The sequence below is a fragment of the Aquarana catesbeiana genome, linkage group LG04, assembly GCF_042186555.1.
Source record: "Aquarana catesbeiana isolate 2022-GZ linkage group LG04, ASM4218655v1, whole genome shotgun sequence".
Classification (NCBI taxonomy): domain Eukaryota; kingdom Metazoa; phylum Chordata; class Amphibia; order Anura; family Ranidae; genus Aquarana; species Aquarana catesbeiana.
In genome coordinates this window covers 57,013,629-57,030,145 of record NC_133327.1, presented here as the reverse complement: position 1 = coordinate 57,030,145, position 16,517 = coordinate 57,013,629, and the positions used below count along the sequence as shown (strand labels likewise).

At 42.1% G+C, this 16,517-nt stretch overlaps 1 protein-coding gene across 1 annotated transcript in view; it reads right to left on the bottom strand.

Moving 5' to 3' along the window:
- Positions 1-16,517, bottom strand: part of LOC141139277 (cytochrome P450 2K1-like) — a 38,771-nt gene that overhangs the window by 11,382 nt on the left and 10,872 nt on the right. The window contains exons 4-8 of the mRNA XM_073625233.1: positions 14,550-14,699; positions 13,589-13,749; positions 11,957-12,133; positions 7,991-8,132; positions 7,387-7,571 (exon numbers count right to left, since the gene is read on the bottom strand). Of these exons, the coding sequence (XP_073481334.1) occupies positions 7,387-7,571; positions 7,991-8,132; positions 11,957-12,133; positions 13,589-13,749; positions 14,550-14,699 (815 nt within the window). The remainder of the gene's footprint in view (positions 1-7,386; positions 7,572-7,990; positions 8,133-11,956; positions 12,134-13,588; positions 13,750-14,549; positions 14,700-16,517) is intronic.

Below are 16,517 nucleotides of genomic sequence, written 5' to 3'. Positions count from 1 at the left end.
CGCGATATTAGCATACCTCTAACGTAAGCAGAGCACCATAATTTCTGCTTAGCCCAAGGTCACAGATAGCTATTGTAAACAGTTCCTAAATGGACCTGGAAAACCAGAAAAGTTGAATACAACCTGATAGTAAAATAGTCTACCTGAAATACAAATTGGTTAGTTTGGACTGACATGATCTAAAACCACCCTTTCATACATATCCAGCACGCAACTCTAAAAATATTTTGTAATTTATAATGCAATGGAAATAACATTTTAAAACATGGCTACACCAATGTATAAAAGAAGAAGAATCAGTTTGATACCAAGCATGCCTATGTTATAATGTGCAGCAGTCAAATTGGTCACAATGCATATCCACATCATGTTATGTGTCTTTTGATTACCTGACATTAAGTAACTGTCTGCTGACATATCATAAAAAACTTCAACATCCCTCAACACACTCCTCAGACCCTTTTGATTGGTTATGTCATATCTGAAAATACCATCTTCAGGGACCAAAATAGATGGCTGCATCTGCAGTTTGGGGCTTTTACTTTTTACCAAAATAATGCCAGAATACTACCGGTAATTTCTGAGGACCAGTGCCTCTGTCAGAATTGAACATTCTATGAAATGTACTGGATTCTGCACAAAAAGTTAAGCCTTGTTATGTACCTTTTATGTTTAATCCATTTATTTTTCTATTGTTATTGTCTATTTTGTAATATCTTTTCTGTAAATACTTTTCTTGCACATTTTTTTTACTTTTTATTCATTACGAAATAAAGAAATCAATAAACTGAATCTCTAGATTCTCTAACCAGAAATGAAAGAATTCTTACCTCTAAGAGGGCTATTATATGTTAATTTCTCTACATTCCTGTCTGGACGTGGCAGCAAATGTTATCAGATATTTCTTAAAGTTCACAAACACTACAGAAGGTTTTGTGAACAGAGTTTGTTTCTCTTAACACATGTAGTGGTGGCTACGTTTTATTTGTGTAAATGTAAAGGTTTAACCGAGGAGATACCTGATTGCAGTGAAGATCACTCTCAGTCTGTTTCTGCTTAGATTGTTGTCTCATGAGCTAGAAAACCTCCGCAGAGTGTAAGGCTTCGCATTCATTTGCCATATTGTGATGACAGTGGCAGTATCTGAGACAGCCACTGTCTCATTCTGGAAGCAGCAATGAGATCTAATGCCCCGTACACACGGTCGGACATTGATCAGACATTCTGACAACAAAATCCTAGGATTTTTTCCGACAGATGTTGGCTCAAACTTGTCTTGCATACACACGGTCACACCAAGTTGTCGGAAAATCCGATCATTCTGAACGCAGTGACGTAAAACACGTACGTCGGGACTATAAACGGGGCAGTAGCCAATAGCTTTCATCTTTTTATTTATTCTGAGCATGCGTGGCACTTTGTGCATTGGATTTGTGTACACACGATCGGAAATTCCGACAACGGATTTTGTTGTCGGAAAATTTTATAGCCTGCTCTCAAACTTTGTGTGTCGGAAAATCTAATGGAAAATGTGTGATGGAGCCTATACACGGTCGGAATTTCCGACAACAAGGTCCTATCACACATTTTCCGTCGGAAAATCCGACCGTGTGTACGGGGCATTAGTCTCCCGTCATCAACACCCAGTCCACCCACTCCCTTTATGGGTAATCTGGAGATCTAGGAAATCTTTTTTCTCACCTGTAATGCAATGAACCTATTTCCAGGTACATCCACTATAGACTCCTAGCTGTCTCTCACATAGAGAATGTATTAAAGAATCAATACGAAGATATTACTGACAGCCATCATCACCAATAATATACCTGCCTTGGAAGTTTAGAGGAAGTATAATTCATGACACAGCATACAGAAAGTGAGGAAGCTACCCATAACATGGTATTGAAAGCCCCTGGATTTCAGAGAACTGTTATGAAGGTACTGGACCCACTGTGCTTTCTGGAGAATGTAGGCCCTTAAAAGGAATGAGTCACATGGTCTAAGCAATGACCCAGCGTTCACAAGTGCACCTCATAAAGGATGATAGGCTTTGCTGAAGATGACTCCAGCTAGCATCTCTTGGTTACACTCAGAGTGACAACAGCTGCTAGTAGGAAGAAATGAAGCATGGCACAAAATGGGCATGTTGGCAGGTGTTAGTGCATCTTTATTTCAAGCCCCTCCTGTGTTTAGGTAGCAGGTGGAGTTAGTTCCCCTCGGTATGCCAGCTGTGGGTGGACCCAGTGGAGTTGGAGTATGGGAGCAGGACACCCCTGATCAGCAAATGTAATGCTGTGCTTTGAGGACACAGAAAGAGCCCTCTGCTGGGCTTGCCGCCAAGGAGACCCAAAAAGGACACATAGGTGAATGGTAAAGGATGGCCTCAGAGCCTCTTAGGAGAAGCTCCCCATGGTGTGAGGAGGGAACACCCTAAGAGTAAGCTACCTGTGGAAAGACTCTGATAACATCTGGGGAGATGGCTGCAATAGTACTGTGACAGGAAGTCATAAAATGGAGGTATAGTGCTCTGTATTAGGACTACTATCAGGAGGTCGTGATAATGACTGTTGTGTTGGGATGGTGAAGAAGAAATGTCATTATTCCAGAGTGATTATCTGACCAGTGTGCAGTAAAGCTTTGAAAATGCTTTTGGGCTGGACATTCTTTATTCTGGTTAACAGGCCTGGGGCTGGAAATATGTGAGTGGCTGTGCCTCAGGCCAGGAGAGTGTGGCAAAAAATGACAGAGTATCTCCAAAACAACAGGTAGGTATCTATCCCATCCAAGAAGAAGCAGGTGGGACCTGGGCTATCATGGGACAAACCTCTGTCCAATTTAGTAAAAGGGGAATGCGAGAGGATCTGGGACTTTAAATATAACCCTATTGTCACTTATTTCTTATAATCGAACAAAACATATATGTTGTATACAAAAAAATGTAATTTCAATAAATACAATTTAAAAACATAGCAACCATCAATGTCTTTGAATTCATCACAGAAACAAGCAATCTGTATCCTTCAAAAAGGTCTACGCTTTTCAAGGATATATCGTTTCTTTAGGACCCACAAGTATTTGTACATTCAGAAAGCTTTTTCTCAATAATACTGTAAAAACAAGTCTACAAGGAAGAATGATAATAATGGAATATCACATTAACATAATAAGTACAGGTCTGAAATCATTTTACATTATACATAAATACATAGATACCGATCTAAGATCCATATAATTAATTCATTTTTCATGTATGATATTGGCTATGCAAACAAAGAAGGGAGGGAATAAAATATATATATATATATATATATATATATATATATATATATATATATATATATATATATATATATATATATATTGTAATAGTGAGAGTCCCTGTCTCTGGGAAAAGGGGGTTAAAAGGGACACAGAGTTTGCATATCTGTGAATTGCAGAACTACAGAGCATAGGTTTGAAAAGGAGAGGACTGCTCTGGCAGCTTTCTCTGGATCTTGCTATTTCCGGAAGGGGCTGTGTAGTTTGGAGATCCCTCAGAGTCTTTGGTGGGATGGGATCTCGAACCCTGTGTCCGGGTCTTGTGGATAGCCAACAGGGTGTGTGCCCAGGTGCACACAGCCCTTATAATGAGGGACTGGTGAGAGAATGAAGGTGGAGTGTGAGCAGCTTGCTGCTGCTGTGTGAAGACATACCTGTGTCTGCCCTGTGGGAGACTGTAGCCTGTGTAAGGGGGATTCTTTGCCCAGGGATTGGGAAAGGCTGGCCAGCCTGGAGAGTCGGGAAGACTAAAGAAGCCAGTGAGTCCAGTGGGCTGGAAAGAATCTATAAGTCTGTTGGAAGCAAGCAGAGGAACTGCTGACAAGAGAGGGCCAGGTGGCTTGGTATGTTTTCATTTATGAGTGCTGAATGAAGTTAAACCCCTGCATGGGATTCCTGGATGGACTTTTGTTTTGTTTTTTCCCTTTAATAAACGTGGGCTACCAGGTCCTTAACTAAAAATGCCTGTCTGATGTGGACTCACTGCACAAAAATGCATCTATCCACTTGAGATAAACACCCCAATATCACAATATATATATAGGGTAAAGGTGATGGACTGGCCAAGCATGTCTCCAGACCTACACCCTATTGAACATCTGTGGGGCATTCTCAAACGGAAGGTGGAGGAGCCCAAGGTCTCTAACATCCATCAGCTCCATGATGTCGTCATGAAGGAGTGGAAGAAGACTCCAGTGGCAACCTGTGAAGCTCTGGTGAACTCCATGCTCATGAGGGTTAAGGCAGTGCTGGAAAATAATGGTGGCCACACACAATATTGACACTTTGGGCCCAGTTTGGACATTTTCACTTAGGGGTGTACACACTTTTTTTGCCAGCGTTTTAGACATCAATGGTTGTGTGTTGAGTTATTTTAAGGGAACAGCAAATTTACACTGTTATACAAGCAGTGCACTCACTACTTTACATTGTAGCAAAGTATCATTCCTTCAGTGTTGTCACATGAAAAGATATAATAAAATATTTACAAAAATGTGAGGGGTGTACTCACGTTTGTGAGATACTGTATATACAGTGTATATGTATATATATATATATATATATATATATATATATATATATATATATATATATATATACACATTCCTTGCCCTAAAAAAAAGATAAGGGTGAGGTGCAAATATATACAGGGTGGAGTCATTGGTTTTCTATGCCAACTGGCCCATGGGAGGGTGACCCATGGGTATAAGATGTGTATATAACCAGGTTATCCAAAAGTCCAGTCTGTATAGGCAAAGATAAGAATAAAGCCACTATGAGAAGAATAGTGCATACATAGATTGTGCTGGCTTCAACTAATTTTATTACCCATATACTCTTCTCATAGTGGCTTTATTCTTACCTTTACCTATACAGTCTGGACTTTTGGATAACCTGGTTATGTACACATCTTATACCCGTGGGTCATCATCCCATGGGCGGCAGGCATAGAAATAGTATTAGGAGCAGGTTCCCTATATCAAGAAAATGAGGGTATCAGGGAAGGCAGAGTTCCCCCAAGAAAGGCAAATAAGCCCAGGAACCCCAGAAGAGGGAGAAAGCGTAGGATAGACACTAGTGGGATCCCGTGGAGAGGCAGGGTAGGACTTGCCTGGAAGCGCACCTGGAAAAAAGGGTTGGGCCTACGTGGCTGACAGAGATGTCCAAACCCTGATGAAGGGTGCTGGTGTTCCTCCCTCCAGATCAAAACAAAGGGGGGGGGGCCGATATGTGAGAGCGAGAACCCCTGTCTCAGTGAAAATGAGGGTAAAATTGACACAGGACTCTCAAAAAGGCAGTTTGAGAAGTTCCAGCAGAAGACTGGTGAGCTGAGAAAACTATGCTTTAAGTTTTCTCTGGATTTTGTAAGTCTTGTAAGATTGGGGCTGGAAACTTGAAGACTTCAAAGAGCATTGGGAGGCATGGAGTCTTCAGTCTTATGTCCGGGCTTTCCAGAAGTTCTGCAGATTGTGTGTGTGTCCAGGTCCACACACCCATTATAAGGCAGAGCTGAGCATAGCTCAGAGGAGGTGGGATAGGAGTTGGTGTTGGAGCAGTTGCTGCAGCCAGGAGGGAGGTGTGCTATTATTTAAGAACCCAGGCAATACCCTTTAGATGGCACTCCATGTGGGAGAGGTTCCAGGTCAGTGGACTGAGAGTTGGGCCAGCTGAAAAAGTTGGGGAGACCATAGCTGAGACAACTGGAAGAGAGTTTTGAGGACCGGAGGGTACCGTGAGTCTTGGAAGAGTGGGAAAGCCTGGAGTGTCAGGAGAGCCCCTTCCTAGAGGCCAGAAGTGGGCCTGCACAGCTTTGTACTGTAACCAAGGCTGAGTGAGCCTTAAGAGCCAGGTGGCTTGGCATTTTCATTTTTGTTGTAATTTTTGGGAGAAGAACCCCTGTGTGGGCAACCCATGCATGTATGAACTTTCATTTCTGATACTTTCAAAAAAGTGGGCTACCACGCCCTTCAACTGAAGTTCCTGTTGGCTGTGAACTCACTGAAAACGCATCTACCACTAAGCTATAGACATCCCCCAATATCACCATATATATTTTCCCTCCCTTTTTTGTTTGTATCATACATGAGGTATGTATAAATTATATGGATCTTAGATTGGTATCTATGTAATCATGTAAAATTATGTTAATGTGATATTCCATTTTTTTTCATTCTTCCTTGTAAACTTGTTTTTATGATTGTGAATAAGCTTTCTGAATGTACAAATCCTTGTGAGTCCTGAAGAAGCGGTATATCCGTGAAAAGCGTAGACCTTTTTGAAGGATACAGATTGCTTGATGGTTGCAATATGTTTTTAAATAGTATTTAATAAAATTACGTTTTTTTATGTACAACATATATGTTTTGTTCGATTATAAGAAATAAGTGACAATAGGGGTATATTTAAAGTCCCAGATCCTCTCTCATTCCTCTTTTACCATATATACCGGGATGATACCCTGAGTCATTTTATCCCTGGATAAATTGTGGACATACACTCCATTCCACATCAATTTTTTCGATATATTAACCTGTCCAATCTAGGTCACTTACAGGCAAGCAAGGTAGTGGTATAACAAGTAAAAGGTCAGGGCAAGCGAATAACATGGATCCTTGAGAAGCACACAGTGATTATAAATCAGTATCGGAACTGGAACAGAGATCGCAGGTATGATAGCTTGGAACAGATACATGGAAAGGTTTTTGCGCAGACAATTCTCAAATGCACTGAGCAGGTTTTAAATTTCCTTTTCAGACATTACCCCAGAGGAAGTGTCCAGCAGCACTTCTCAGGGCCCTTTCACACGGGCTTGTCCATAATATGGATTCCGCTTTGCTCAGTGGGGGATTGATCTGCTGATCCCCACTAAGCAGGCAGATGACAGGTCCGACTCCGCTCACTGTGCAGAGATGGACCTGTCAGAGCCCCGCTCTCCTCTATGGGGAGATCAGATGAGAACGGACTGCCTGTCCATTTTCATCCGCTCCATCCGATCCACCAGATGGATGGAAAATAGGGTCTCCATCCTTTTTGGATTTCACGGACAGGATCGGATCGGATAGCATCGGGTGTCAGTGGACATCTCATCGCTGACATTCGCCTTTCCATAGGAGTAAATGGAAGCTCCGATCAACTGACAAGTGGACCTGATCAGAAAGCCCATATGAGAGAGTCCTAAGAACTTCTAAACACATGGACTTGGAAGGGCCTAGAGCTCACTTCCCCTCACTTCGTTTTGTGACATACAAGCAGCACTTGAATGTAGTATTGAAGTTGTTTTAAATGGTAACAAATGCATTTCATAATTTATATATTAGTAATGAATGAAAGGTAAAATGTAACACTTACTTTGGGTATAAAGAATCCTTTGAAAGTCACATCCTGAGTAGTGGCATGTGGAACATTTGTTGGCACGATATTGGCAAACCTTTGGATTTCATGGATAACAGCATCAGTATACGGCATTTGTTTTCGATGTATCACTTGAGGCTCTCCGGAACCAATGACTTTTTCAATTTCCTTATGAACATTTTCTGGCATTGAAGAAAAGGCATACTGGCTTATTTAAAGGACTTTCTGTTTTCTCCTAAGACATATATGCAGTCATTCCCAATCCTCTTTTTAGTTAAAAGATAAGATAGCTATTTCAGAAACATTTTGGTGGACGGGTAATTATTGATAAATTGATTTCTCTGTCTTCTGTGGTTGCTACCTGTCCAGATAAAAACATGGAAGCTGTCCCTTCTGATTTGTGTTTAAAAGTGTTAGCTCTAGAGCTGTCAGCACTGACAGAAATGTTCCATATTCGTGATAAGGTGGCATTCCTCATGGACAAATGATCTTTAAACCAGTTAAATGGTCTAAGCAGGTATTAGAGAGTTGTCAAATAAATGGGAAGATTGAGGTGAATGGATAATATCAAAGAAAACAGCACACAAATTACATCACTTACTTTGTATTTCTGGATATTTCATCATCAGCAGGAGGCCCCATCGGAGAGTGGTCGAGGTTGTCTCCATTCCAGCAGCGAACAAATCCGTCACCAGCATTGTCAGATTTGTATCATTGAAATATAACTCTGGATTTGGCTTTTCCTGAAATGCAATCAATTCAGATTATACCATATTTGATTTCATTTTTAATATCTAGGGTGGTATTTCAATTACTAGGTCATGTGATTTCCAAGTTTTACCCCTCACATCAATGTACTAGGATCACCTCTTAAACAACCTTTTCTTGTTTGCTGGTCCATACCTGACTATAAGATTATAAGAGATGACTATTTTTTGCTGTTAATGAGAAATAATGTGACCAACTACTCATTTTGGTAAATAGACCCTAAACTGTGCAAGCTGTGCCATAAAAAAGAAGCTGAGGGAAAAAGGCCAGTCACAAGTATTGCCTGTGGTTACCCTGCAGCTGATCTTTTCCCCATTACTGGCTTACCATGTTTTGTTCTGCACTGCACCATGCCTTTGTGTGGAAGGGACCATGTTGGTAGAGACAGAAATTTGCTTCCTCAAGTCAGAGTTGCTCCTATGATGATTGGTGGGGGAAAATTCATGAAGCAGCAGATAAGGTATAGGAAGCACAGATGCACAGTATGAAGCAGAAGAGATGTTTGTCTGCAAATTTCTGTATAACACGGAGAACAGTGACCCAGCACAGTAGCAGTCACTGGCAGCAGTACCTTGGATGATCTTACACCGCATACTGTATATACAGCTATGAGGCTTAAAGTGATACTAAAATCTTGTTTTTTTTCTTTAAAAATAACAATCATATTATACTTATGTAGCACTGGAAGATTTCTAATCTACCGCTTATAGGAAAATTTAATGGATCATCTGTGCTATACATTGTTCATGTTTAATCTAATGTTAGTTTAGCCTCTGTTCCAGCTTGGCCGTGTTGCGTGCAGTCCCACATTGCGCCTGTGGGTGTCGTTGTCATCGTGGGTCAATGTTGAAAAGCAACAAGCTGAAGTGTATGAGTGCTCTTCTGTCCGTGAGATAACTCGGCGGAGGTGGTCCTCCGAGTTGCATTCTGGGAGAGGGTATTTATGGGACAGACGCCATGTTTTGGGGAGCTTTTTGCCTCGTGGCTCTCTTGGCCTAGAGGTATGTGTCAGTGAGTGCTATTTCATAGCCCTCCGGCTTGCAGGATTACGTCGCTGCAGCCGGGCGGGTAGACCCAGAAGCCTGTCTGGGGCCTGCTATGGCTGGCATGGTCCTGTGCTGTCTGTCCTGCGGGAAGAAGCCAAACAATCGGGAAGATCCAGGGGAGGACCCATCTTGGAAGAGTTAATGCAAGGCTGGTCTTAAGGAGGGCTTGGTGACTCGATTGGAGGACGTATCCTAAATTATCCTACCGCACAAGTACTGCCGGGTCGGCTTAAAGGTTCTGGTACTGTGTTTGCTGTTCATTGAAAACTACTACATCCTGTGGCAGAGGATCGAGTTTGTTCCATCAAAGTCTGTGGCAGAGGCTTTTGTTCATGCTGCGTTCCGGCTGCTAGGTCAGTGAGAGAAACCTATCCGGGCGGGCAAAGATTTAATCCTAAGCTGAGGATACATCCATCCTAAAGATTTCGATTCCTTGACGCTACGCCAAGAAAAGGTATTTGAACACCCCTGCAACTCTCCTTCTACCTCTTTCCTGCTACTTCTTCCAGTTATCCCCATTAAAGCATTGAAAAGGTTCTTAAGTGACTGGTGCCTATATTGCCTCGCAGTAAGCTCAACGGAGACCCCTAGACCCGGTGTTGGTGAAATTACAGGTAACAAGGTGACGGTAACAGCCCGCTTTAAATCAGCAGCTCCACCGTGAGTTAGTGCTGCACTTACCTGATCTGTGAAATGGTTTTGCACAGAGCAGTCCCGATCCTCCTCTTCTCGCATCCCTCTTCAGTGCTCCTGGCCCCAGCAAGCTGATTGCTATGGGGGCACCTGAGCCAAGCCGCAGCTCTGTGTGTCCATTCAGACACTGAGCTGCAGTTCGGCCCTGCCCCCTATCTCTCCTGATTGGCTAACTGGCTTTAATTGACAGCAGCAGGAGCTAATGGCACCATTACTGTGTCTCAGCCAATCAGGAGGGAGAGTCCCAGACAGCCAAGGCACTTGTGCACATCGCCGGATAGAGATGGGGCTCAGATAAGTATTAGGGGGGCCTCTGCACACAGAAGGCTTTTTATCTTAATGCATAGAATGCAATAAGAGTAAAAACCTTCTGCCTTTACAACCACTTTAAGGCACAGGAAAGCACTGCTATTTTTCAGGAGGAATTCAGGACAAAAGATACATGTTTCAGTGTACTCCTCGGACACAATTAAAGTATAACTAAAGGCAAAATTTTTTTTTTTTTGGATAGAGTGCAAAGGGATTAGAACACATCAGTTTGCATGGCTGTCTGTGGCCCCTTTAGGAAGATCCCCCCCTCTCTATTTGTACTGTTTATCATTATCGTTGAAAGAAAATCACAAATTTTGGGGTGTCCCCAGAAAAGTAATAGAGGGGAAATCTTTCAATGGGGACACTAGTTCTGGTGACCTGAGGGTCCCCAAGGAATTCTGTTAATTTGCAGGGATTTCCTCTCACTTCCTGTTTGGCTATGGGACAGCAAGTGAAGGGAAATCTCTGCAATAGGACACAGATGGCAACAAATAAATAAAAAATGATGTATATATATACCGTATACCACCTGGGTTTCTCACATACACATGGTCAGGGGCCCCAGGGTGTGTGTCTGTTATGAAGAAAACAAACCTTTTTTCTCAGATCCTAATAAGTCCTGGTCTTAGGTCTGTAGGGATTAAGCTTATATTCCTTGTTCCACATCTTACCTGTTAGCCAGACACCATTAAGTACTCTCAGCTGTGCACAGACCTTTTTAAATGTGAGCTAAAAGAGGCTCACGGGTCTCTCTTTCTCTTTCTCTCCCTCTCCCTCTCTTCTGTGAGATCCTGCTGCTGGGTGAAAAGGTGGACTGCTGAAAAAACACTAATATGGTACATGTGCTGCCTGTTTCTTTTGGGGAATCTATTATGCGACATGATGAACTTTGATTGAGTTTGAAGCAGGATTGATCCAAACTCAGAAGTTAGCTGTCATTGCCGGGCCAATGGATTCAAGCAGAAGATCCCCCACCCTGCTGCTGACGTACACAGAAGGGATGGGGATGTTCTTGACATCATTGACCATATTAGGTCAAATGTTACAAGCATCCCCACCCCTTTGTATGTGCAGCTGTAGGATGGGTTATGTCCTGTGTGCACCCCAATGCCCAGCAATAACAGCTTACTTCTGGGTTAACATAAAACTTGGTTTGGACCAAATCAAAGCTCCTTTCTAGTCAGTCAGCCTTACTGCACTGTAAATGTACAAATCCAAAAAGAAAGACCAGCTGCACTTCGAAGAAAATTCAATCACTGTTAACACTACTTATTCAGAGAGTCTCTGCTTGAGACCTCATCCTCTGACACAACACATTTCACCTACAAGGCTGGGCTTAATCATAAGCCCAGCCTTGAGGGCGAAACATGTCAAAGGAGGAGGTCCCAGGTGGTGGGATTGTCTTCTTGTTGTTTGGATGAATAAAGTTACCAGCGTTTGAATTTTCTTTGGATGGCAGCCTATTTTAGCTTTGGATCTGTGCAGTCTCTGGGGCATAAAACCAGCCCTTGCTGGGGCTTAGCACCCAATCTTTCATAAGGGTGACCCAATTCAAGTCTTGAATACATTGTATTCTACAAGGTTTACAACCTTGCTTAATAAAAGTTCAGGAGTGCATGGACAATTCCTGGACTTCTCTGTTTTGTGAAAGGTTTACTGCTGCCACTACTAGTTGGGCCTGTCTTCCTTACACCTTTAACAAAAATGAGCAGGTAGAAGCAAGTAGGTTGCTTAGACATGACATATACCTCCTTTTGTTTGACAAGGAAAACATCAATGAAATTCCTCTGATCATTGACATCAAGATGATTCCTCTGATTGGTGAAAGTTTCTCTGATAAAAGTGTGCAATTCCTCCATGCTTGGAATGATATCTCTGTGATTCCCGGGCAGCCATCGGACCACAGATGGAAATGCATTGTACAACTAAAAGAAGAAACATGCAATTTGTTTCCTGATAATGATAAGTAATTATATTCTGTAAACAGAATAAACACAGATTATAGGTTTATGAAGGATATATTTTTTTATTGCAAGCAATGTAAGTACCTGAATTTGCCTTAGTACCAGCTTCTTGCCCCCCATGTACAACAGTATTGGAGTGTGAAAATAATAATATAATAAGCAGTACAATGAGCCAATCAGTTCCTGTGCTGACAAGAAGCATGATGATCGGAAGAGAAAGCAGACTGACAATGAGATGATCTTGAGACAGTGGTGCTTCCCCTTTCACTGTCCAGTCATAGGATGGGGTGGATCCAGAACGACCTGTACAAAGAAGAAGTGGACCAAACGTAGCTGGCCATCATACTGAAGACATCTAGCGGCAGACAAAAGTGCTGCCAGGGAAATATCTGGATTGAAGATAAATATTGCAGCAAAAGCTGGTTTTGTTATTTTACCTTTAAATGGGCTGTTATTGTAACCTGTTATTTTTGGCTGGAGTTCTACTTGGAAAAGGAAGATGCAATATGGATGCCAAAAAGTAATGCCAGCTAAGCAATGGAAGACTCAGGGCAGCTTCCCTAGCCCTCTAGATCTAAGGTCTAGATCTTAATTGTTCCAGATGAATGTCATTGAGCAGGGTTGTGCAGTGCTTCTATAAACATGAGAATGTTATCATTCTGATCTGCAACTATCAGGTAGAGTTTAGGTGCAATGCCTACAATAGAGCTGTCCTTCTTCATGTAAGTGAGTAGACCAGGAAGACCTCAAGACCACTGCTTGAATTTTTTAGGTGATCTAATTTTATGATTCTCCACAGCAGGATGGATAAAGACTCTCCTCCTCCTGGTGAGTTGACCTGGAAAACCTAAGGACACATGCTGCCTTTGAGGATGCTAGCCATAAGTGCCTCAGAAAAAGTTTTGCAGCAGTGTCTAATATGTGGACTTTCCTCCATGTTTCCTTTATTACCCAAGCGTTTATTCTGGTATTTATTCATGGTATGAGGTACTCAAACTATCAAATAACCAGAACCAAATTAAAGTTTATGGCCATTTGTGGTTATCTTGTTCGCTTAACACACTAAACCATGCCTTACTCCTCTGACAGCTGTAAGTGAAATCTTCAAATTGGCAGAGTTTATATGCAATCCCTACATTGTGATATTTTAATCAACCTTGAAGATCTAAAGTACATTGCTTGACATGTTTAGATTAACTTGTTTTATGGGGTTAGGGGCACTGCAAGGGATTTTTTTTTTCTGGAAATCTGCTTGTATCAGCTTAAATTTAATGTTGGAGTTTTGGGGATCCCCTGGTGGTTTGAAGAAAACCTGAGCTAGTATAAAGACACCTAGAGCAGCCTGTTTTATGGGCTTCACAGGGCAAGGTTAGCCAACAGCATCAGGCTAAAATGTTGCAGTAAAAAAAACCTTACCAAAACCATCGGTGTACCAACATTTCTGGCATTATCATTGACTATTGTTAAAAGCCTTAAAAGTTTTGGATCATCATAATCAAAGCGATGACCAAGCAATATGGACACAATGATATTGGCCACAGCAGCATTCATGATCATGGTGTTTTCAAATGGTTTTCCTGGAATACAAGCAAAGATATTATTAAAAACCCATAGTTTAGTAATAATAAGCATCAATCTAACCATCAAGGATCAAAGGGGAACAAGGAGTGCAAGGGGTTAACATATTTTTTGTTTTGCAAAATCAGAATGTCTCTGGAGAGTTTTTGAAACATATCGTGACTTGACACACATTGGGGGATGTACTTGGGTGGTCAGTGCTACATGCAGCAAACTTCTGCCAGTCAACCAAAGGTTTGCAAAGAGCTAAAGTTGATAAGAGGAACTTCTAATGGTTCAAGTGTTTCATTGGGTTGGGGAGGGCTTTGTGAGTAGTTGGTTTTTCCCAGGGGCCTTGCAATAACACCTATGTACATGTACACCCCATGTGGCAAGGGGTTGTCTGGGCACAAGAGGGGCATGGAGGTACCATGAGAATGTAAGGTGATGCTAGATATTTGTACTACAATCAAGGAACCATTGCAAAATTAGATTGTGGCATATAGAGATGCCCTGCCAGACAGTAATTAAATGAACAATTATAATTTGAATTTTCATATTAAGTTTTTCAATCTTCATTAGCCTGATGGTGGACTGTGACTACTTGCTACCAGGAACTAGACACCAGCTAATAACACAAGATTCTAATGAGGAGCTTGGGTCGGCCTTATAACCCTAGGTGTTACTAATAATAGGTGTAGAGTGGCCCCGTCTCCTGGGTACAGATATACAAATCTGTACAGATAGTGAGAACAGTTGATGTGAAGTATATGATATTCTGCAGTCTCAGAACTGTCAACCAGGCTACACTACTACTGACCTTTGTAGGCTTTTAAAACTTTTATCAAACATTGAGATTCTTTAGTGATCGTATCTTCTATTGTTCTCTTCCCCATCCCGAAATCTCGCAGTGTAGAAAGAGTGAATCGTCTCATGGCTTTCCAGTTGTTACCATTAGAAAATATAAGACCTAAAGAAAAAATAAAATAACACATTTTATCAGTCTTATGCCGCGTACACACGGTCGGAATTTCCGAAACAAATATTCGATGTGAGCTTGTTGTCGGAAAGTCCGACCGTGTGTTTGCTCCATCGGACATTTGCTGTTGGAATTTCTGACAACAAATGTTTGAGAGGAGGTTCTCAAATTTTCTGATCGTGTGTACATAATTCTGATGCGCAAAAGTCCCCACATGCTCGGAATCAAGCAGAAGAGCCGCACTGCCTATTGAACTTAATTTTTGCTCGGCTCGTCGCATGTGTTATACGTCACCTCGTTCTTGACGATCGGAATTTCCGACAACATTTGTGTGACCGTGTGTATGCAAGACAAGTTTGAGCCAACATCCGTCGAATAAAAATCCACGGTTTTGTTGTCGGAATGTCTGATCGTCTGTACGTGGCATAAGACTCCATGCACACCTAGGCGGTTTGAATTGCAGACGGGGTCGACAATTGCAGAAAAATCGCACTACGATTGAGGTACCATTAAGAAGTAATGGCATCGCAAATGCGTCCCACATTTTGCTGCGCTTTGGAATCGCGGGCAGAATCGCGCTGATTCCGCCCGCAATTCAAACTGCCTAGATGTGAATGGAGCCTTTTTTTTTTACTGCACCATTCACTGTAATGCCCCGTACACACGGTCGGATTTTCCGACGGAAAATGTGCGATCGGAGCGTGTTGTCGGAAATTCCGACCGTGTGTGGGCTCCATCAGACTTTTTCCATCGGATTTTCCGACACACAAAGTTTGAGAGCAGGCTATAAAATTTTCCAACAACAAAATCCGTTGTCAGAATTTCCGATCGTGTGTACACAAATCCGACGCACAAAGTGCCATGCATGCTCAGAATAAATAAAGAGATGAAAGCGATTGGCTACTGCCCCGTTTATAGTCCCGACATACGTGTTTTACGTCACCACGTTCAGAACGATCGGATTTTCCGACAACTTTGTGTGACCATGTGTATGCAAGACAAGTTTGAGCCAACATCCGTCGGAAAAAGTCCTAGGATTTTGTTGTTGGAATGTCCGATCAATGTCCAACCATGTGTACGGGGCATAAATGTTAAAATATACCACAAAAATGTTGGAGACTTTGATATGATATGGGCCAAAAAGACACCTACATGTATTACTGATCATGCAGCTTATTTGCATTGTGGTAGGAAAAAAAAAGCTTAAAGCCTAAATTTAGCTAAAAAAAAAAAGAGCACAAGGGACGTTACTTACCTTCAGCAGGATATGTCCCTTATGCTGCTGTGTCCTCCTAAATAAAATTTTCCTCCTCCGATGCCCCCCACACACCCACTGCTGGAATCTTCCAGTGCGGCAGGGGCTTATACAGGTAAGGGGCTGCCATAGGCTCTCATCAAGAGCCTGACTATGCCCACCCTTCCTGTCCAGCTGCTTTATAGGAGCTGTACTACAGTTTCTATGAATGAAACAGGATCTATTAAAGGAGGACAGACAGATAATTGATAGGTCTGCCCCTCCATCCATAGATCACATTTCATTCACAGAAGCTGTAGTATGGCTTCTGTGAATGGAACAGCTGGTTGGAAAGGATGGGCATATTTGGGCTCTCTTGATGAAAGCCTGCGACAGCCCCTTAGCTGTATTAACCACTGCCGCACTGGAAGATTATTACAGCAGGGTGAGGGGTGGGGGGGCATCAGAGGAGGAATATTTCATCCAAAGGACAACACAGTAGCACAAGGGAGACATCTTACTGAAAGTAATTATCGCCCTTTGTCCTGTTTTCTTTTATTTAACTACACTTAGAT